Raw genomic sequence first — 22,973 nt, 5'->3', positions numbered from 1 at the left:
GGTAGGAGGATCTCAAGTTCAAGGTCAGCCTGAGCTATATGGCAGAACCCTGTCTCAACAAACCTAAAAATTTGAACCTTCGTGAACATATGGCATTACAAAACTAGTGCTACTCATTTTAGATGTGGGAATGATGTGATTTTATTAACTCCTTATCTTTAAAGACTCAAAAGGATTTCGGATGAAAATGATTTGATGTCTGGTTTTGTTTCATAGTAACAAGGGAAGAGGAATAAAATTGACTAGAACAGATGCAGTTGCTCAAGCTGGGGAACTGGTTATGGGCTCATTAGCGGTGGGGTTTTGGTTCTGGAATTGTCTTCAAAACTCCTGGGGGTCCTTCCTCTAGAGCCTCGGCCGAGAGGGAGCTAGGAGGCCATGCCCTCCGTTCTCCTCCTTAGGTCTCCCCAGCCCCGCCGCCCCTCTTCCTGCAGGGCACCCCGAGTTTGCCTAGGGACCCCTGCAGCTGGTGGCCCGCCTGCCGCGGCCCCAGTGTGGGTGCTGGGTGGGACTGTGGGCGCAGGCGGCGGGGCGGGCCGGGGCGTGGCGGCCCTGCGCACCTGGGCGAGCCGCAGGTGGGACGCGTCGCCGGTGCCCCCGCCCCGGCGCGGGGGAGGAGCGGGCGCGCGGGGCGGGCGACAGTGGCGCTGGGAGCCCGCGGGCAGCGACCGCAGCCGCCGCGCCGGGCCGCCGAGATTGGGTGCCCGGGATGAGCTTCACCCGGAAAAAAGGCTTCTACAAGCAGGACGTCAACAAGACCGTGTGGGAGCTGCCCAAGACCTACGTGTGCCTGACGCACGTCGGCAGCGGAGCGTATGGCGCCGTATGGTGAGACCCCTCCCCGGATCGCGGTCGCTGGGGGGCGCGGGGGGCCTTGGGGGCACTCAGGCACCTCCCAGCAAGCCAGGGCTGGCGTCTGGCACCCCTCTGTCCTCTGCCATCTGTCCCCTGGCCAGCGACACCCTGCCCGAGGACAGGGGCCCAGGAGACAGGGGCCCAGCGCCCTCCCGGGGACTTTTCCTGGGTGACTGGGAGGAGGCAACTGGCCAGACAGGGAAGTAGAGACAGCCTCAGGCAGCTGGCCAGGCGGGCTCCTGCCACCCCAGGTGCAGGCTCACTTTTCTCACTGGGTGGCTGTGCTGGGTCCCTGCAGGCTGACTTAGAACTGGATCTGGTTCTGCAGACTGTAACTCTAAAAGGGACCCCAGCATTGACAAGGCCAATGGCACTATTGCAGATGAGGACAGTGAGGCCCCAACAAGGGGGAAGGAAGTTGCCAAATTGCATAGAGTGTGAGACTCCTGTCCTGCTGTGGATCTGAGGGTGTGAAAATGCTTCTGTCCCTCTCTGGGATTCTGCCATCTTTGCCCCCCTGCTTCCTGCAGGAACACCAAATTCCAGGCGGTGGACATCAGTTCCTTCTAGCCTGGCCTGCTGGCCAAATGGGGGTGCAGGGGTGAGGCTGGCCTGGGAGATGCCCAGGAGGAAAGTGGCTGACCTGCCTGTGCCCCTGCAGCTCTGCGATCGACAAGCGGTCGGGGGAGAAGGTGGCCATCAAGAAACTGAGCCGGCCCTTCCAGTCTGAGATCTTCGCCAAGCGGGCCTGCCGGGAGCTAATGCTGCTGAAACACATGCAGCATGAGAACGTAGGCTGGCCACTGAGGCAGCGGAGTGCTGGGGTCCGGGGGTGGCAGGGTGGTGTCCAGGTGGGTGGCTCCACAGGGGCCTGGCTAGGGCCCCAGAGTGCACAGAGCTCCTGGCATGACCGGGAAAATGGGAATCTTCCTGTTCCACCAATCCAGGCTTCTTGCCTGGCCTCGTTAGTAAAATGGGGGTGGGGGTGTGTGCCAGGACCTGCCCTGCTCACTTCCCAGAAAGGGTGCAAAGGGTATTTTTGGCAGAATAAGTTTTGTGAGATGCAAATGTACAGAGAACTTTGTAATTTATTCTGTGTCTAAGGGCTCCTGCCCAGCTGGAACTAGACTCCTGTGTGACCCTGATAACAACCGAAACTTAGCACTCTTAGAACAATTGAAACAGTGCCAGGTATTAGCTACATAAGTTTAGGTAACCCTGTCCCTAACACATGAAATAAATACGGAGTGCCCCATGTCACTGATGGGGAAACTGAAGCACAGAAAGGCTCCCAGGTTATGTGGTTAGTTAGTGGCAGAGCTGGGGTTTGAATCTAAGTACCCAGGCACCAGGCCAGAGGGTATGACCATTAGACTGTCCTGTCTCATAGAAACAGCCAGAAAAACTAGTGACCCAGCTCTGGGCCTGGCAACAAGTCTTCACTCCAGGATATTTAGATTGGAGGGCATTTAGTGATTTCAAAGTGTTGTGCCCATTTTAAGCCCCCATCACTTTTCAGCAAACCCTCCCCTGTGGCCTCCTCCAGCTAGGGGTGATCTTGCCTCTGGCTGTGTCAGGCAAGGACAGACTGCACCCAAGGTCAAAGGCAGGGAGCCTGCTGGCTGGAACGCCCCCTGGCCCTTCCCTCTTTTTCACCTGTGACCCTCGTGGGTTTTGAGTTGAGGGTGGGTTTGGGCTGCTTGCTCTGCTCACCAGGATTGGAGCAAAGAGCACCTATTCTCCTCCCCAGCAGTTTATTGCTAGCTCCCTCCAGTGAGGGTTTCCTCCCCCGACCCCCTCTACTGCATCCAAGGGCCCTGCCTTCTGCCAGAGGGGGTGTACTGTGAAAGGGTGGGTGGTCCTGTGTGTCTGGAGCCAATGGAGGGTGGGGAAGAGAGCAGTGGCAGTCCAGCCTCACTAGCGACTCCTTCCTCAGGTCATTGGGCTCCTGGATGTCTTTACCCCAGCCTCCTCCCTGCGCAACTTCCATGACTTGTGAGTTGGGCCACCTTGGGTTCTGGGCATTTGCAGGTCTTACTTGGCACTTGGGAATAAGTTGGGGAAGGATCAGCTTCTCTCTTCTAGGTAGGGGGCCTCCCTCCCTAGCAGTTCTGTGCCTCTGGGCTGTCAAGGTGAGAGTCCCATTTGGAGAGGTGCCTCAGCCAGGGGTGGAGAGAAAGGCAAGGCCTGAAGAGGGAGGAGGGACCTTGCTGGGTATCTGCCTAGCAGAGAGCTGTCTGCACAGCTACTTTGGTTCGTCCCCATTTTAGCACCAGGAACACATACTTAAGGGCTCACACCGACTGCCCTTATCCCCTGGGGGCCCACCTGTGGCTTTGGATTTCCAGCATGAAGTGGAGAAGCTTTGGCTACCTGTGGCTTGATGGCGTGTTTGACAGAGTTACACAGAACCAGAAAACTGAGTTGCAAAGTGTCTGGCTTTGTGGTGCAGTGCCTAGATCAGACTGCACTGTTGGGACAATACTGAGTTCAGGATGTGAGTGGAGAGCCCTGGCAGTGGCTGGTTTGGTCAAACTTCATCTCAATCCACAGGCGGCCTCAAGTCAAGGCAAGTGATGCAATCAGGTGGGACAGCAGAGAGAAAGGAGCAGGCAGCACCTGTGGGGAGGAGGGACCCAGACCTTGATCTACAGTGGAGGGGGTGGGATGCCGAGGGCTGAACTGAGATCAGTTGTGAGGCAGGACTGACAGAAGCCACCATAGTCATTGGGATGCAGTGGGTAGGGGTATGCCTTGGTTCCTGCTTGGAATGAAAGATGGAGGAAGAACAGACTTTGGAGGAGAGATGTGAACCTCACCTCGGATACCTCACTTTCATAAAGACTTTGAAATCAGCAATTGCAAATAAATGTGAACCTGGAAAGGAGGGCCGGGCCAGGGATGCAGATGTGGACTGTGGATGACAGCGGAAGGCCAGGAACAGGTCATCGTTAGACATGCTCAGATGTCTAATGCATTCACATATCCACATTAGAGGAAAGACACAGCCCAAGCAGAGGAAAACAAGAGCCTGTCAGAGGGAGAGGAGAGCAGGGAGATTCTGAGGGAGAGCCTGGCACCTGTGGCTCACACCTGTAATCGTAGCTACTCAGGAGGCAGCAATCAGGAGGATCACCGTTCAAGGCCAGCCCAGGCGAATAGTTCCACAAGACCCTATCTCAAAGAACCCATTGCAAAAAAGGGCTGGTGGAATGGCTCAAGGTGTAGGTCCTGAGTTCAAGCCCCAGTACCACACACACACACACACTATGTATATATTATATATATACTGTATATATATTATATACATACATATATACATATTTATATTCCTTTTATCATCTATTATGTGTTGTTCAGGACTTTGTTGTTACTACCTCGAGTAAGAGTTTCATGTTGCTGACCTTGACCTCATTTTTGCAATCCTATAAGAAGGTGTGCAATGTCCAGCCACCTTCTTCTTCCACCCTCCTGAAATTTATTTTTTATTGCTTTCTTCCTGGAAGGACAGACATTTTGTTTGGTAGGGAGCATGACCCCGAGGGGGAGAAACATCTGGATAGAGGCAAAAGGAAGTGCTGGCAAATGCTTCTAGCTCCCAGCTGTGGTTTGCAGAGGGGCATGGAGGAGGGCAGGGAGAGGGCTCCTTTTGGTTTTCCTGAGCACGCTCCAGTGTCAATGTTTACCCTGAGCTCTGCCAACGTACCTGGCAACCTGGGATGGGGTCAGAAGCCAGGAGTGCCAGGCCCAGGTGGGGCTGGTTCTTCTTACACCTTCTTGCCCGAGGTCATCTCTAAGGCCCCTGTTCTGAACTCACACTTGGGCCTGGGTGGGGCTGGGGACTGTGCCTTCCAGCTACCTGGTGATGCCCTTCATGCAGACTGATCTGCAGAAGATCATGGGCGTGGAGTTCAGTGAGGAGAAAATCCAGTACCTGGTGTACCAGATGCTCAAAGGTCTTAAGGTGAGGGGGAGCAGAGGCGCCTTGGGGTGGAGACCTAGGTTTAGGGGAGGCGAGGGTGGAGGGAACCCATCATGATGGGGTGGAGGAGGTTTCTGCCAGCCTGTGATGCTCAGTGTGGCATCCTGGGCACTGAGTCACCTGTCTCTTTCTCTCTCCCGCTCAGTACATCCACTCAGCTGGCATCGTGCACAGGGTGAGTGCTTTCTCTGTCATGGTCCTCAGGGGCCCCTGACCCTCCCCAGAGGCAGTGGCTGGATCCTTCAGCAGCCAGGGAGTTTGGAAAGTGACAAAGGAACAATTCTCAGAGCTGGGAATGTGGATTTTTCAGACCCTGCCTTGGCCATGGAGGCTGTGGAAGGACACATGGAAGAATGGCTGGGTTCTGGGGAGTTTTCTGGGGCCTCAATATTACTAGAGTGATCCTTGAGCTGGCGTTTTATGGTTCAGAGACATGACCATTGTAGAGCTGGATAGGGCCCTAGAGGATACCTACTGTAATTCTCATTGTATATATGGGGAAACTAAGGCCCAGAGAGGGGAAAAGGCCTGACTGAGGTCACAGAGCTGGATGGTGGTATAGCCAGGCTGAGCTCCTGTCTCTGCCTCTCAGCCCAGTGCTCACTGTCTGTCCTCCCTCCCAGGACCTGAAGCCAGGCAACCTGGCAGTGAATGAGGACTGTGAACTGAAGGTGAGTGGGTCGTGGGCAAGCCTTCCGGGAGGGGTGGGTCCCTTACCACAGGAGCCCCTCCCCTCAGTGAGGTCCTTCTCCCTGTGTCCCTCGAGCCGTAGATCCTGGATTTTGGGCTGGCACGGCACGCAGATGCTGAGATGACCGGCTACGTGGTGACTCGCTGGTACCGGGCCCCTGAGGTGATCCTCAGCTGGATGCACTATAACCAGACAGGTCAGTGCCTGGCTGCCCAGGGAGGCCATGTGACTGAGCATCTGTTGCTCAGATGGTTCAGATGGCACCCCTCCTCTCTCTGCAGTGGATATCTGGTCAGTGGGCTGCATCATGGCTGAGATGCTCACCGGGAAGACCCTGTTCAAGGGGAAAGATTGTATCCTGTGCTGGAAACACCAGCTCCGTCCGGGCACCCATTCCTTCAGCCTTCCACACACTTTATCTAAATAGCTCTCTTTCCCTTTTCCCATTTTTTTTTTGGCAGTACTGGGATTTGAACTCAGGACCTTGCATTTGCCAGGCAGGCACTCTACCACTTGAGCCACGCCCACAGCCCTAAGTAACTCTTTTTCTTAGTTTGACAGTAACACATGCTCCCCGTAGGTCAGTTTTTAAAGGCAGATAAACAAAACAATGAAAACGAGCCCCTTGTAATTCCAGCACCACGTAGGGGGCCCTCACACTTTCACACCACACGCACTGTTGGGGGTACCTGCGTGTGTATGCAGGTGTTTGGGTCACCCTACCCAGCTCACAGTGCAAGGATGGAGGAGAAGAAGAGGAAACAGACAGAGGGGCGGGGTGGGAGGACGGGGACATCCTTCTGGGCAGTGTTTGTCAGACAGGCCCCTTCCTTCCTGGGACCTGACCCTCTCTCCTGAGGCTAGGCGGTCAGGAGGCTGGAGTGTGGGTGGAGGTGCTGTGGGGCTGTGGGAAGGACAGCCTCAGATGCCCCAGCTGAGGGCAAGGCTGCACCTTAACTGACGCCCAGACCTGGACCAACTGATGCAGATCCTGAAAGTGACCGGGGTGCCGGGTGCAGAGTTTGTGCAGAAGCTGAATGACAAAGCGGTGAGCTGATGTGGGCCAGGTGGGCTGGGGCCTTCGGGGAGGAGGGTCTACCTGTGCTTTCCCACGGGGTCCCTCTGCCCTGGCAGAGGCTCTTGATACAGTCCCACCTTGAACTTGGACCAGCTTTCAGCCCTGCTGTATACACCCAGGCACGACCTAAAGGGTTCAATGCTTTTCTGTCTTCCAGGCCAAATCCTATATCCAGTCTCTGCCCCAGACACCCAAGAAAGATTTCACCCAGCTCTTCCCCCGTGCCAGTCCCCAGGGTGAGTCTTGACCCCACACCCTGGCGCCTCCCATCTATTCCGTGGGGCCTGGGTGGCCAGGCTGATGGCCATCTTCCTGCAGCCACAGACCTGCTGGAGAAGATGCTGGAACTGGACGTGGACAAACGCCTGACCGCCTCGCAGGCCCTCGCCCACCCCTTCTTCGAGCCCTTCCGGGATCCTGAGGAGGAGACGGAGGCTCAGCAGCCCTTCGATGACTCCTTAGAGCATGAGAAACTCACCGTGGACGAATGGAAGCGTAAGTGCTGCACAGCCTCCTTCCTGTCCTGCCAGGCCCCAGGCGACCCACCTGTCCCCAGACTACTGCCCCAATGCCAGGGTATTATCTCCCGCACTTTTTCCTTTTCCTTGAACTGATTTCCCGCTCCATGCTCTGTCTGTCTCCTGCCCCTGGCACCCCACGACCCTACCTTAAGCACCCCACTTTCCCTAGAGCATATCTACAAGGAGATCGTGAACTTCAGCCCCATCTCCCGGAAGGACTCCCGCCGCCGAAGTGGCATGAAGCTCCAGTGACATGCCAGCCCGACCCCCAGCTGAGCCCAGGGACTGCCACCTGGCACCGCCGGCCAGGCACTGTCCAGGACCATGTTAATATGTCGCAGCTGTTCTTGGAACACGCCTCCCACGCAGAGGACAGAAGTGCCTTCGTCCCCTGCTACAGGAATCGGGCCTGGCAGGTGCAGAATTCATAGATGCTGGCAAAGAAACAGCTCTGGTTGTAACAGTCTCCATTAAATACCCATCTAGGAATCACCAGAGCTTGCGCCCCTTTTCTTCCTGGCCACGGTGGGGCTGAGGCTTGTGGCAGCGATGATGTGGCTGTTAACTAGGGCAGCCGTAACGAATGACCACGCGCCGGGTGGCTGGAATACAACAGAAGTCATTCCCTCACAGTTCTGCAGGCTCAAACCCCAAGATCGATGTGTGCAGGCTGCCCTCGGCCGGTTCTAGACAAGAATCTTTCCTAGTCTCTTAGCTCTGGTTAGCTCTGGGTCATCCTCGGCATTTCTTGGCCTATAGTTGTGTCACTCCAGCCTCTGCATGTGTGTTTTCACATGGCCTTCTTCCCTGCGTGCGTCTCTGTCCTCTCATCTCTGTGAAAAGACCAGTCATTGAGCCAGGTGTGGTGGTGCCTGCCTGTAAACCCAGCACTTAGAAGGCTAAGGCAGAAGAATTGCAAGTCCTAGGCCAGCCTGAGCTACTTAGTGAGACCCTGTCCAAAACCAAAAACCTACAAGAAAGCCAGGCACCGTGGCTCATGCCTGTAATCCTAGCTATTTCGGAGGTTGAGATTGGGAGCATCACAGTTCGAGACCAGCCTGGAAAAATAGTTCAAAAGACCCTATCTTCAAAATAAGCGGGAAGCGTGGCTCAAGAGGTAGAGTGCCTGCTTTGCAAGCATGAAGCCCTGAGTTCAAACCCCATCCCACGAAAATAAAAAAGGGGGAAGAGCACTAGTCATTGGATTTAGGGCCTTTCAGTAGGATGTCAGCTAGAGCCTTACTAATCACATCTGCAAATAAAGCCACAGTCTGAGGTTCCAGGGAGCTGTGGACTTTTGGGGCGTGGACACTTCAGCTACACAGATGAGCATGAGGGAGGCCCCTCCTGGGCCCAGGACTCCGGCCTGGGCTCTGTTCTGCAGGCAGGTTCTCTGGGGACGCCACAGCAGGCTGGTCTGCTGGGAGCTGAGGATGTAGCTTTCCTCTTGGCTTTGTGGCAGAGAGCTCTGCTGCTTCCTCCTCCCGGGAGAGGGCGCAGCCTCCAGGGCTGCAGCCTGGCTGTGACCGAGTCTTCTGTGGCTTGAATAGAACAAACCACACTTGCACGGTCAGCAGCCTGGCCTGGAGTTCCTGCCCTGAGCACAGAGGGTCTCACGCATTCCCATCCACGCCGCCAGGGGACCTGGTCAGAATGCAGATCGCTGGGCCTGCACATTCTGACTCAGCAGGTCTGTAGTTGCCACCCTCACCCTGGCCCAAGCCTGGGAACTGAGTCAGAGAAGCATTTAGCTGACATCAATGCATTTAGTTTTGTCAGGAGACCTGAATTAGAAACTTACAGTTTGGCCAGTGGCTCACACCTATAATCTTACCTACTTGGGAGGCTGAGATCGGGAGGATCAGGGTTCAAGGCCAGTCAGGGCAAAAAAGAAAGAAGAAGAATTTGTGAGACCTCCATCTCAAAGGGCGAGAAGCTGGACGGGGTGGTGTGCCTGCCATACCAGTTATAGTGGGAAGTATAAAATAGGAAGATTGCAGTCCAGGCTGGCCTGGGCAAAAAGTGAGACCCTATCTCCAAAATAACTAGAGCAAAAAGGGCTGGAGGCGTGGCCCAAGCACCTGCCTCGAAAGCATGAAGCCCTGAGTTCAAACACTGGCACTGCCAAAACCCAACAAACAAATCAACAAACAAATCCTACAGTTTGGACCAAGGGCTTCAGAGAGTGTCAGTCCTATAGACCTTAAACCCGAGGCCCAGGTGGGGCACTTTTTAGGGCAGTGAAGTCTATGTGACATGGTAAAGGTAGATACGTGACTTTGTGCACTTGTTAAAATCCCTAAAACTGCAGCACAACCCCCCCCCAGGGGAAACTGTGGACTTTAGGCCATTGACACCCTCAATGTAGCCATGTTGGGCCCTCAGTGGTGACAAACACCCCACGCCACGTGCAGGATGGGAATTCCAGGGGAGCCTGGTTCATGGGAAACCCAAGACTCTCTAAAAATAAAGTCTTTTGAAAATAACAAAAGCCCTGAGGCCCTGAACAGATGGAGTCAGATGCTCTCAACTAGGAAGTATGGGAGGCAGGATTTGAACCTGTGCCTCTTGGTACAGGGTACAGGGTACAAAGGCCCTCAAACCAGCCCGGAGCCTGGGTTGCCCCGGGGTCAGCTTGACCCCTCCCATCAGTCCCTCTGAGTCCCTTCACGGCTGGCTGTGTGCAGGGACTGTTCCCACCGCAGGGCAGCCCCGCTGTCAAGTCGGGAGGCACCGATGACTGGGACTGGCCTCGTCCTCATCTTGCTGGTTGCAAAGCCCTTGTCTTCTGTGAAGAGCTCCAGCCTCTGACCCCCATCAACCCCACTGCTTCCCCTATCCCTTCAGCCCGTGTGGCCTGCCATGGAACTAGTGGTGGGAGCCACCACGAGGCTTACCTTGCACATGAACAGGTTCAAGGCTCTGACATATTCTGCAGAAAAGAGCTTCCCAGTGTACTTAAGCACAGGTCCCCTTGATGCCTCTCCCCAGCCCTCTCCACTCAGGGCAATCCTTCTTCCCCTTCAACACTGCCTCAGGGGTAACCAGTGATGGAAGAGGCTGAGGCAGGAGTATGGAGTGTTAAGACCAGCCTGGGAGCCAAGGGTCACTCCAGGAAGAGCAGTGGAAGTGTGTGCGCGGCGTGCTTCTACTCTGAAGAAAGTCATCTTCAGACCCAAACCTTAAAGAGAAGCAGGATTTAAACATGTTTGACATTAGCCTTGAAAAGAATCATTTGGGAGAAAATCCCCAAATTCTCAGTATTAACTAAAGGGACTTGCCGGAGACAGTGAAAGTTAAAAGCAAAATAACTGCAGCTGAGCCAGGTGTGGTGCACATGCCTGTAATCCCAGCACTTGGCAGGCTGCAGCAGGAAGATTGGCAGTTCATGGCCAGTCTGGGCCACACAGAGAGACCCTGTCTCCTAGAAAAACAGGGACGTGGTCCCATAACAGGCTACCCGTGAAGTAACAAACGGCAACACACTTGCGGTGCCTTAATCAGTGCTTGTTTTGTTCCTTTTGTTCTGCTTCATTATTGATGAAGTATCCTGATCTCAGCTGCCCAAGTAGCTAGGATTACAGGCATGAGCCACCGCACTGGCTATTTTCTATTGTTTTTAAATTGGATGCTTAGCTTGTTAATTTTCAGTTTTTCTCCTTTGGAAGTGCAGCTCATGGTTAGAGCACTAGTCTAGCCTAGCGTGTGCAAGGACTTGGGCTCCATCTCAGCGTCAGGAGCGGGGGAGGGGAGACAAGCCTGCCTGAGGCTCCCCTCAGAGAACAGCTGGCTTCCTCCCTCTGCCCTGGCCCTGGGAGGGCAGCATTTGGTGTGTGTGGTTTGGCCTCTCCTCCCCGTTGTCTACTGTGGACCCCGGTTGGGAACAAATGTCTGTGGGTGAGAGTGAGTGAATGAATGAAGGACGTCCCAAGGTCCTATGGTCACTGATCTGTTTAACCAGATTATCACGGTATTGAAGGCAGCAGAAAGCAAAGCTGGAAGCAGAAGTGGGTGGCCCGGGCCCACTCCTCAGAGGAAATCTCTCCCAGACCCCCAGGCGCCTCCCCCTTCCCTTCAGCATCCCTCCGGAATTAAGCTTCAGCCCTCCCTGCACAGAACTCCTGCCCTCTGGCTGGCTGGGCCTCATCAGGGCAGGTCTTGTGTCCCGGACCCGGGTGGAGGAGTTTTGCCTTTGTTCTGGACCAAGGGGGTGACTCAGAGGCCTGGCCGAGATAAGAAAGCCAGACTTAGCCGGGAGCAGGTCTGTAGCAGCAACTGTGCCCTTGTCCCCTCTCTGCATGATGTCATAGCCATGGGTGAGAGCAGCGTGGCTGAGCTGGGGTGTCCTGGGTCAGGGCTTGCCCGGCATGCGTGGGGACACCCAGCAGAACTGTCCTGCTCACCCCCCAGCTGGGGTGCACAGAGCCTGTGGCTGAGGCTGGGTTGGCAGGGGAGGTGCCCCTGTCTCACCTGGCTCCAGAGTGGCTTTAGCTCTTCACCAGGAAGCGGAAAGCAGCACTGCAACTGCAGCTGCCTTCTTCCCCCCTCTCTGCCTTGGTGTCCTGGCACTCAGTGGGAACAATCCCTGGGGACCCCTCCTGTCCCTTCCTCTGCTCTCTCACTACATCCCACTGTGATGAGGAAGGAGGCCGAGGAGTTCCATCTTTTCCAGTGGGCAGTGGAGGCCCAAGGCCATCCAATAGAGCTGACTATCTGGGGAGTTGTCATGGCCATGGTCATGGTCCCTGGCTTCGACAAATCCCCTGGGGGAAGTCCCGGAGACCAGGTGAGCAGCTGCCCCCACTCTGGGCCGGCCACGCCTGAGTGTCAACAGGGCCTCTTGACTGGGGCTCTGGACCTTTCTTTATTCTCTTTCTCAAACAGTACTTTTAAATTCATAGGCTTACAGAGGAAGTTAGTTATACTGCTACACACGGTTGTCAAGTTTCTAAAAATCTTATTTTTATTTTTTGCAGCACTGGGATTTGAACTCAGCGTGCTCTACTCCTTGAGCCACTCCACTAGTTATTTTTGTTGTGGCTGGCTTTGAACCTCAATCCTCCTGATCTCTGCCTCCTGAGTAGCTAGGATTAGCCACCAGCGCCTCACTTCCTTCCTCCTCTTTGTGGTGACAGCAGCAAGGGAGGCTAAAAGCCCACACACCAAGAAGTAGAAAGGAAGAAGGAAAGACCCACCCTCTGGGGCCCACTGTCTCTAGCTTTGTTAATAGCCTATAGCCTAAGCTAGTGTTAGCTAGGTTCTCCTACACATGGCACCTCAGGCCTTTGGGGTACAGACTGACGAGCACAGGGGCCTTTCCTGGATGGGGCATCCACAGTTCCACCCTGTTCCTGCCCTTCATGGTGACCTGCAGAGCTGAGGGCTGCTGGACGGTGCTGCTCTGCCACTGACCAGCCCTTGATCCCTGTCCTCAGCTTTCCTTTCTGTAAAATGGGGATGATAGATAATACTAAAGAAATTAAGGTAAGAAAAGCACTCAGAACAGCGTACAGCTTGTAGGAAGTGCTTGCCAGAGTGTTAATTACTATTTTATTTTATTTTCTGTACCACATCCTCTTCCCCTCTGTGACTCCATCTTCCTATATCTCTACCTCCCCCTCAACAGCAGTTCTTTTCCACTCACCTGGTTCCACTCACCATTCATTACCATCTGGTCTGAGCCAGAGTGGTAGACCACCTATTTGCATGAAATTAAGAAAGCTAAACATAGTAATTATCACCACAGCCAGCATAGCTTTCCTTTCAATGCTTGTTTTCTGGATGTTCTCTTCTGGGGACTTTTTTGTTGTTTTGGTGGGACTGGGGTTTGAACTCAGGGCTTCACACTTGCAAAGCAGGCGCTCTATTGCTTGAGCCACACTACCAGTCCATTTTGCTCTGGTTATTTTGGAGCTAGGGTCTCAGGAACTATTTGCCTGAGCTGGCCTTGAACCACAGTCCTCCTCATTTCAGCTTTCCAAGTAGCTAGGACGACAGACACGAGGCACAGGCACCTGGCTTCTGAGTACTTTAATATATCACTTCTAATGTCACACTAACAATAAAGCAATTGTTATCCCAAGTTTACAGATATGGAAAGTGAGCCCCTGAGAGCAGAAGAAGTTTTCTCCAGGTTTTCCTCCCACTACTCACCTTTGTCCTCAGGGTCCCCACAGCTCCTCGTGTCATCCATGTCCTCGAGTTGGAGTGGCCTGATGCCGAACCCTTTGTTCCCTTTGTCCCTCCTCTCACGGGGCTCTCTTCTCTCCTCCATGTTGATGAGAACCCAATGTGTGTGTCTACCTGGACCTCCCCATCAAAGTGCTGATAAATCGACATCTGCACGAGAGTGTTTAAAAAGCCAGAGGTTCTGCTTCCAGTACAAGTGGAAAGCTGTCATCCTATTATAATAGCAAATGAAAAGGCGAGGATTTGAGGGCACTTGAGAGGCTGGAACAGGCCGAGGGGAGTCAACACTGAGAGAAAGAGGCACAGTGAGTTGATCTGTAAGTGTAAGGCTTTTATTGGATTGAAATCCATCCTGAAATGCCTCACATACTGGAATCAGCAGAGTTCTGAGAATATATAACAGATATGGTCAAAGATTTAAAGAAAATACAGTCAATATGAATGAGCAGATGGGCAATTTCAATAGAGAACTAGAAAGTTAAAAAAAACAATCAAGTCAGGTGCTGGTGTCTCACACCTGTAATCCTAGTTACTAGAGAAACTGAGATCAGAAAGATCACAGTTCAAAGCCAGCCTTGGCAAATACTTTTCAAGACCCCCACCTCCAAAATAACTAAAGCAAAATAGACTGTATGTGTGCTCAAATGATAGAGCACCTGCTTTGCAAGTGCAAAGACCTGAGTTCAAACCCCAGTCCCATCCCCCCAAAAAAAGAATTAAATGACAATTCTAGAATTAAAAAGCACAATATCAAAAGTGAACAATTCACTGGATAGGATTAATAGAATATTGAAGATGAAAGAGAAAAGAATGAACTTGAATAAAAATAAATTTTATAATAATCTGTAAAGCAGTGAGATAAAGTATTTGAAAAAAAAGCAAAACTTTGTCAAATCATCTCATATACATGTAATTCAATTCCTAAAAAGAGAAGACATAGACAATGGGACAGAAAAACTATTTGAAGAAATAATGGCCAATGGTGAAGTTTTGGTTTTTTTTCCCCTGTGGCACTGGGGTTTGAACTCAGAGCCTACACCTGGAGCCACTCCATAAGGCCTTTGTTCTTGTGATAGGTTTTTTTTGAGATAGGGTCTCTTGAACTATTTGCCCATGCTAGTTTTGAATCACGATTCTCCTGATCTCAGCTGCCCAAGTAGCTAGGATTACAGGTGTGAGCCACCAGCGACGACTATGTTCTATTGTTCTTAAATTGGATGCTTAGCTTGTTAATTTTCAGTTTTTCTCCTTTTCTAGCACAGTTAGCCATCCATATCCAGGGATTCAACCAACTGCTGATCAAATACATTCAGAAGAAAATCTGCATGTTTGCAGGCTTTTTCTTATCATTATTCCCAAAGAATAAACTGTGTGACCTCTACTTACCCAGCACTTCCATTGCATGGGGATGATAGGTACACAGCGGCGTGCAGGGATTATAAGTAGATGTCACCATTGCATATACAAGACTTTGCATCTGAGGGGTTGATGGACTTGGGGGTCTTGGAACCAATCCCAGTTGGACCCTAAAGAGTCACTCTGCATTTAAGGCCATTCACTTTTAAGCTGCAGTCATACATGGATATGTGAATTATTATTATTCAGTATTAAACATTTTTTCCAAATCCTTATTTTGATTTCTTTTGGAGCCTATAAATTATTTATAATCATTTTATAAATTTCCAAACATTCCAGATTTAAAATTTACCCCTTTGTTATTTAAAATTCAATTGCACCTGGTCAGAGAGCATGACATGTAGCTAAGGATTTTAAAAATAGACCATGTTTTTAGAGTGCTTCTAGGTTTAAAGGAAGGCCAAGCCGGAAGGACAGGGGGTGCCCATATTGTCCCCTCCCCGGCCCCCCACACTTCCCTGTCCCTGTCATTAACACCTCGCCTGGGTGGGGCATACCTGTTGCAATACACAGACCTACAGTGACGCATTTTCAACCAAGGCCCCTCACTCACATGAGAACTCGCTCTGTGTTGCACAGACCCATGGGGGCTGACAGAGGCGTGGTGCCATGTGGTTGTCATTGCAGGGTCATTTCCCCATCCTAAAAATCTCCTGCCCTCTACCTCTGCTCCTTCTCTCCAACCTCTGCCAACCACAAGGTCACAGAGTTGTAAACACACCGTGTGTAGCCTTTTCAGACATTTTTATTCCCACGAAGCAGTAAGATTTGATGTTCCTGGGTGTCTTTTTGAGGCTTGGTGCCTCATTTCTTTTAGCACCAAATCCATTTTGTTTGCTCACCTCCTGAAGGACATCTGGGGTGCTCTCATTGGGGGGGAGGCAATTATGAATAAATATGCTATAAACATTTGTGTTTTTTGTTTTGTTTTGTTTTGTTTTGAGACAAGGTCTTACTATGTGGCCAGCTGGCCTGGGATTACAATCATGCACCACCATGCCCAGTATTGTGTGTGTCATTTGTGTAAGTGCCTAGGAATAACCTTGCTGGATTGTATGACAAGCCTATGTTTAGACAAACTGTCTTCCATCCCCACCAGCAAGGTAGCTCCTGCCACCCCATGCCTTCTCAGCATTTGGTGTTTTTAGGAGTTCAGATTTTAGCCAATTTAATAGGTGTAGAGTGATATTTTGTTTTAATTTGCAATTTTGCAATGACATATCCTGTGAGATCTGTATGTCTTTCTTGGTGAGGTATCTATTCAGAGCTATTGCCTATTTTTAATTGGGTTGTTTGTTTACTTATTGCTGAGGACATGGATACATGTCTTTCACGAGATATACCTTTGCAAATATTTTCTCCACACACACCTGTGACTTGCCTTTTCAGTCTCTCTCTCTCTCTCTCTCTCTCTCTGTCTCTCTCTCTCTCCCAGGATCTTGAGGTTGCTAGGAAGGCACTCACTCTACCACTTGAGCAATAACTTCATTCTCTCTCTTTTTTTGGTGGCACTGGGGTTTGAACCCAGGGCCTCGTGCTTGTTGGGCAGGTGCTCTCCACTTGAGCTACTCCACCAGTCCTTTTTTTGTGATGGATTTTTTTTCAAGATAGGGTCTTGTGAGCTATTTGCCTGGGGCTGGCCTTGAACGACGATCCCCCGCAATCTCTGCTGCCTGGGTAGCTAGGATTCCAGGCTTGAGTCACCGGGCACCTGGCTCCTTTCATTCTCTTAACATTATCTTTCACAGAGCACAAGTTTTCAATTTCAATGAACTCCAACTTATCTCGCTTTTCTTTTTTTTGGATTGTGCTTTTGATGTTAGATCTAAATTTTACTGCTAACCCCAAGGTCACCTAGATTTCTTTCTATGTGATACCCTCATGTGAGTTGAAAAGTTAGGCTTTTCCATTCTTCTCCACGGTATAACCGACCTCTTTTAATTTTAGTTGGGAAATGTATGGGCCAGTCATCTTAGAGTTCTGCCTTTCAGCAGTCACATTATTACCGAATTCCCTGGCCCTTTTTAGTTTTGTAGTCTCTGGTTTCAAAGCTGTGCTCTCTGATTTGGGACAGGCATCACTTCATTGTCTAAACCTTTTCTGATGTTACTGGGGTTTTTAACTGGGGGCCTGTGCTTGCGATGGAAGTTCTCTAGCACTAGAGCCGTGACTCCTGTCTACCACATGTCTAAAGGAAGGAACACAGATGACATGAAAGTAGCAGTCGCTTGTTTCCTGAACAGACCCATGAGTTAAAAAAGCAAACACGTTAGTTAAGAGCTGCTCTGCTGGTTTTCCTTGTGACCTTCGCAAGGAAATTTTGACGACAAATGGTTTCTACTACTGGATTTGTACTGGCAACACCTCTCATATCAGAAAGGAAAATTTAACTGCTTTCTTCCCATTTGTCTTTTCTTTCTGTAACGATTTGAGTTCTAATTGTTCCAACAATCACACTTTATATCATCTGAACATAATTAAGAAGAGACGTGTTCGATGGGCTTCGTAGGCAATCAGTTGTGTAAATGACTACTGGCTCTGATGAAGGAGCGTGCTTACAAAGGTAACCCGCTAGGTCACTCCTACAACTACCATCTAGCCTGTTTCATGGTTACCATGAACTGGGTGGCTTGTCACAATAGAAATTTCCCCTCCCTGTTTTGGAGTCAGAATTCTAAAACCAGGCATTGGCAGTGCCCCCTCACCACCACCCAGGATGGAAGCGGGGAGGAGCCTGGTCTCCCTAGCTTAGGGTGATCGCTGGCAATTCTTGGCGGTCCTCGGTTTATAGCTGGACCACTCCAATTCCTGCCTGTCTTCAGAGGGCCACCTTCCTTCTGGAGCCTGTCACCTGGTCTCCTGTGTAAAAAAGCACCAGGCACTGGATGGAGGGCCCAACCTATGCCAGGAGAACTTCATCTTAGCTTGGTTACATCTCAGGGACCCCATTTCCAGACACAGTTACAGTGGCAGTTATTCGGGCTCAAGGCTGCAATGTACCTTTGGTGGGGGACGATAAATGCACCACAATGTTTTCAAAAAACACCAAATGCACAATCCATGAAAGAGATGACAGGTGAGTGGACTCCATTATAGCAGAGTGAAGCTGTAGGCCGAGGAGTGAGAGGAAGTTCAGAGAAGAGACGCCAGAGAGGGACACACAGCACGCAGTATGCTCCAGGAACAGCGGAAGTGTGTGCGCGGCGTGCTTCTACTCTGAAGAAAGTCATCTTCAGACCCAAACCTTAAAGAGAAGCAGGATTTAAACATGTTTGACATTAGCCTTGAAAAGAATCATTTGGGAGAAAATCCCCAAATTCTCAGTATTAACTAAAGGGACTTGCCGGAGACAGTGAAAGTTAAAGGCAAAATAACTGCAGCTGAGCCGGGTGTGGTGCACATGCCTGTAATCCCAGCACTTGGCAGGCTGCAGCAGGAAGATTGGCAGTTCATGGCCAGTCTGGGCCACACAGAGAGACACCGTCTCCTAGAAAAACAGGGACGTGGTCCCATAACAGGCTACCCGTGAAGTAATAAACGGCAACACACTTGCGTTGCCTTAATCAGTGCTTGTTTTGTTCCTTTGGTTCTGCTTCCATATTGATGAAGTATCTGAGAATATTTCTCATCTTATTGATTGGTATTTCCCTCAGCATTTGCTGGAGTCTCAGAATTCCTAGAAGTGCCACCAAGCCACACAAGACACCTGGGATTGTGCTGGACACTGAAATTGGGCCCAGCCCTCCAGGCAGGAGGTGACCAGAGGGTGCCCAGGCTGAGGGGTCCCAGCCCCAGGGCTTCCCTGACCTGTGACCCACGGCGTACTGGCTCTGTCATCCTTCAGGACTGCGGTGACTGGGGCCATCAGAGTCTCCCTGGGCACAGTGCTGCCCTCTCTGTTCTGCAGCCTTTCTGAAAACTGCTGTTGTCATCTTGGGTCTGATGATGGATGACAGAGAAGCCGACGCTGAAACCCGCTGGTCTTCATTGTCTCGATTCTCGTAAGCATTGGGGATTACAAGAGTGGTTTTAAATGTCACATGTTATTAATTAATTAAGCATAACACATAAAATAAAATAAAAAACAGCTGTACAAACACACAAAGGTAAAAAAAAAACACATATAGCATATCTATCATCTCTTGACCTGACAGAGTTTTTGGATTCATTCGTTAGTAGGGTTTTTTGGTCCCTCTGGACCCCATTTTCACCCACCCACTGTTGTACTGTGAGGATTTCTGAAGAAATCAGAACAAACGTTGTTGTGTGCTTTTTTTCAATTATTTTTTCAGTGCTGAGGGTGGACCCCAGGGCCCCTCACCTGCTTGGCCAACACTTCATCACTGAGCTGAATCCGCCCCGCCACTGTGTTCTTATTTTCCCCTTCATTTCATAAAGTAGAGCGTGTGGCTTATCTAGGGACACTCAGTGCCAACCTGACCTTGGAAGGTGGGTGCCATGTCACATCTTACCATGCCTGGCCCAGTGCATTTCCTTCAACTCCTCCCCAAAATATTGAGCATTATTACTCATGAAAAAAATCAAACACAGGAGACACAAGGACATGTCCCTCTGTTTGTCCAAGTCTTCCCTTCTGTCACCAGACAACTGCTCATTTCTTACTAAACTCATTCCTAGAGATTTTATCTCTTTAATATGTGAACTTCGTCCACTAATCTATTGATTCCTGAGTGTTAATTCTGTGTTCAGACAGCTGGCCAAAATCTCTTCTGGTTTAAGGCAGTTTTAAAATTGGCTTCCTTAGGTTTTCCAGTTGTACAACTCTGTCATTTACAAATAGCAGTCATCTTTCCTCTTCCGATTTTGTCTCTCTGAGTGACAGCAACAGGTGCAGCAGGAGAGCCACTGGTCACTTGGGAGGTTGAGATCAGGAGGATTGCTTTTTGAGGCCAGCCAGGGCAAATAGTTCACAAGACCCCAACTCCAAAATAACCACAGCAAATGGACTGGAGGAGTGGCTCAAGTGGTGGAGTGCCTGCTTTGCAAATGTGTTTGCCTGAGTTCAAACGCCAGTCCCACCAAAAAAAAAGAACGGGGTCAGGGCTATAGTAATTTCGTGCTATTGGTCTTGGTTCAAATGAGTTTTTCTAAGTTCATAGTCCTGCTTTCATGTGCTCATATCAACGGACGCTCCATCTCCCCCTCCCCCCAATTGCATCTCACCCCTATATTTCCCTTGATCTGCTCAACCTTGGTTCCACTCGTCCTTGATGTGGAGGTCCTGGGCGTCAGCTCTGCGAGTGTGCAGGGTGGACTTCTCTACCCCAAGACCTGCACCTGCCAGCTACCGAGGCCAGCGGCACTCTGGTTCCCATGCCTGTTCCCAGAACGCCTACTTCATTTTCCAGTCGTGCTCTATTTTTTTTTTAGCTACTTTGAGGTTCTGCAGACACACCATCCTCGCTTGCTTCCTCTCACACGAATGGATGCTGTGCAGGGGTGGGGCCGTTGTTTTGGCCCCACACCTAGTATTTGTGGTTTGTCACCTAAGTTTTGTTACAAGTATCACTTAAGAGGTTTTGGTTTCTCTATCTAGTTACTGTATTTTTACTCAAACACTAGGGGAAATTCATGATGCCAATCTTAAAAGGTCACACATGAAATGGTTCCAGTTAAATAACATTCTGGAAATGACAGAATTAGAGCGATGGGGAACAGATTGGAGGCTGCGGAGGTAAGGGTGTTGGCCAGGGATAGAGGAGACCTTTGTGGCGATGGAGGAGTTCTGTGTCCCCAGCTCAGTGGCGGTGGAACAAATCTGCACAGGATGATGGTGCAGGGGTCGTACCAGTGCCAAAGCCCTGATGAGGCACAGCAATGACGTAAGGTGTCACTGGGGAAACTGAGGACGGGCACGTGGAACCTCTCTGTACTATCCTTGCCACTTCTGTGAATCTAGGATCATTTCTGAATTTAAATTTTTATTTATATTATCATTATTATTTTAATCATCACATTTATTGGTTACAATGGGATCATTTGACATGAGTATTCAATGTACACTTGTCCAACTATAGTGGTCAACACTCTCATCTTCTGACATTATTTTGTGTTTGGAGCCTTTGAGCTCCTCCATCCTAGTTATTGGTAAAATGTGTAACAGGTTACCATGAACGTGGTTGCCTCTCCCTGCTACGGAGCACGATAGCTTACTACTTCTATCTGACGTGGTTTGGTGCCTGTTGTCCAACCTCCATCTACACCCCCCTTTCCAGCTTCTAGAAATGATATCAGAATCTGAATTTTTTACAAAGAGTAATGAATAACTGATACATGCAACAACCTTGAAAACATTAGTGAAAAAAAACAGTCACACAGAGACATGCTGTGTGGTTCAGTTCACAAGAAATGCCTAGAACAGGAGGGTGGGGCTGGAGAGACTGCATGACTGTCAGTGGACATGAGGCTTCTTTTGGGGATGACAATATTCTAAACTTACATGATCATAATGACTGCATAGCTCTGTGAATATCTTGAATTCATAACTGTACACTTTAAATGGATAAATTTAAAGATATATAATTTATACCTCAATAAAGTTCGTTCAAAAATTAAAAAGACTGGCAATTCCAAGTATTAATGAAGACACTGAAAACTTAGAACTCTCATAGCTGTTGGTGGGCAGGTAAAAGGACACCACAACCACTTTGGAAAACTATTTAGCATTTCCTTAAAGCATAAGTATGTTTGATTACTTAAATATAAACCTGCCATATGATCCAGCCATTCCACCCCTAGGAAATTATCCAAGAGAAGCATATATATATAAAGACTTGTTTTTAAATGTTCATAGCTGCATTATTTGAAATGTTAAGATGAAAGCAATCTAAATGTCCATCCACAGGTGAATGCACAAACTGTGGAATAACCGTACAGTGGAATACTACTAAGCAGTGAAAAGGAATGAGCTATCCACACATGTCACAAAATCAATAAATCTCCAGCAGTTATTCTCAGTGAAATAAACCAGACAAAACAGAACATATCATTCCATTTGTAGAGCATTGTGTCTTGGGTGTTTTAGTTACTTTTTTCTAGTTACTTTTTTCATAGCTGTGTCCAAAATACCCTAGAGAGAGAGAGAGAGAGAGAGAGAGACAGAAACTTAAAAGAGGAAAGATTTATTTTGCTTCACAGTTTCACAGGGTTTAGTCCATGATACCTGGGCCCCATGTGTTTGGTGTTTGGGCAGAAGATCGTGGTGGCAGGTGTGTGGCAGAGATGGTTCCTCACCTCATGGTGGACAGCAAACAGAGAGGGAGGGAGAGAGGACAAGTACAAGATAGATCCCCAAGGACACACCAGCCCCAGTGACCTCCTCCCTCCAGCTATGCCTACCTCCTAGCTTCCAAAACCTCCCAAAACAGCACCGCTAGCTGGCAACCAAGAGCTCATTATGTGTGATGACTTGTAATATGTTATTATATGACTTTTATGTAATATAAAAGTTATTACAGGACTTATTTTCATTGAAAAGCTGTGTCTCTGAGAATATGAGTTATTTGGTTTCTATTTGCTCAATTGTTTCAGATTTTTTTTCAGTTTTCTCCTTTGGCTTTCCATCTGTGCTCTATAGGCCTCTCATAACGTCCACTGACCTTCAATTTTCTGTTCACCTCAACAAAACAAAACAAAACCGAAAACACATCTCGCCAAGGGCCATGGGCACAGGAGGTCTGGATTGCTTTAGGGAAGGTGAGGAGGACCTTGCTTTACAAAGAAGTCCTCAGATTCCAGCATGAGGAGGGCTTTACTTGAGGTGCAAGCCACACTTGCTGCCCTAGGTCCCTCTAGACTGTGTTCTGTTTCTAGAGAAATATTCAGTGCTCTTTTTGCTGGAATGTGGGTGGAAGGGACTGTCATTGCCATTCCCTCCTGTGTTTAGCCCTGACATCCATCATTTTCACTATTTGCTAGCCCTTGTCTGATGACACGATCACCAGAGAAAGCCAATCCTCCCAGCATGCACTGGGAGATAAATTTCAAGTCAAACTGAGAAGACAGCTAACACACAAAAATAGAGGTTTTGCTAAGTTATAGCTGAACTGAACTCTGTGTCTGCCCACCAAATGAGGAGGAATGTAATTTTTCAATTTGGAACTAAATTTACTGAAGTGGTGCCCTTACAGTTTTGAACTCACTAGCTAGCAGCTGGGAGTAGTTCTAGCAATACGCTCAGATGCTAACCAAAACTCAGACCCACCCTGCCTCACACTTAAT

At 49.8% G+C, this 22,973-nt stretch overlaps 1 protein-coding gene across 1 annotated transcript; it reads left to right on the top strand.

Annotated features, from left to right (window-relative positions):
* The first annotated feature begins 623 nt into the window (after positions 1-623).
* Positions 624-7,619, top strand: Mapk13 (mitogen-activated protein kinase 13). Its single transcript, XM_020168933.2, has 12 exons — positions 624-828; positions 1,517-1,646; positions 2,792-2,850; positions 4,711-4,819; positions 4,983-5,012; positions 5,461-5,508; positions 5,610-5,724; positions 5,810-5,881; positions 6,497-6,576; positions 6,764-6,842; positions 6,925-7,101; positions 7,297-7,619. The coding sequence occupies exons 1-12, from the start codon at positions 710-712 to the stop codon at positions 7,377-7,379; spliced, it is 1,101 nt and encodes a 366-aa protein (XP_020024522.1). The 5' UTR covers positions 624-709; the 3' UTR covers positions 7,380-7,619.
* The last annotated feature ends 15,354 nt before the right edge of the window (positions 7,620-22,973 follow it).

This window comes from Castor canadensis, chromosome 8 (assembly GCF_047511655.1).
Source record: "Castor canadensis chromosome 8, mCasCan1.hap1v2, whole genome shotgun sequence".
Taxonomy (NCBI): Eukaryota; Metazoa; Chordata; class Mammalia; order Rodentia; family Castoridae; genus Castor; species Castor canadensis.
This window is presented reverse-complemented; position numbering and strand designations above follow the sequence as displayed.

What these genes read in the sequence shown, in the direction of transcription:
- Mapk13 (XM_020168933.2), top strand. Translation starts at nt 710, where the DNA reads ATGAGCTTCACCCGGAAAAAAGGCTTCTACAAGCAGGACGTCAACAAG. An exon ending in CCTGTTCAAGGGGAAAGATT is followed by an intron (nt 5,882 to 6,496) that starts GTATCCTGTGCT and finishes ACTGACGCCCAG; the next exon opens with ACCTGGACCAACTGATGCAG. An exon ending in CCCCCGTGCCAGTCCCCAGG is followed by an intron (nt 6,843 to 6,924) that starts GTGAGTCTTGAC and finishes ATCTTCCTGCAG; the next exon opens with CCACAGACCTGCTGGAGAAG.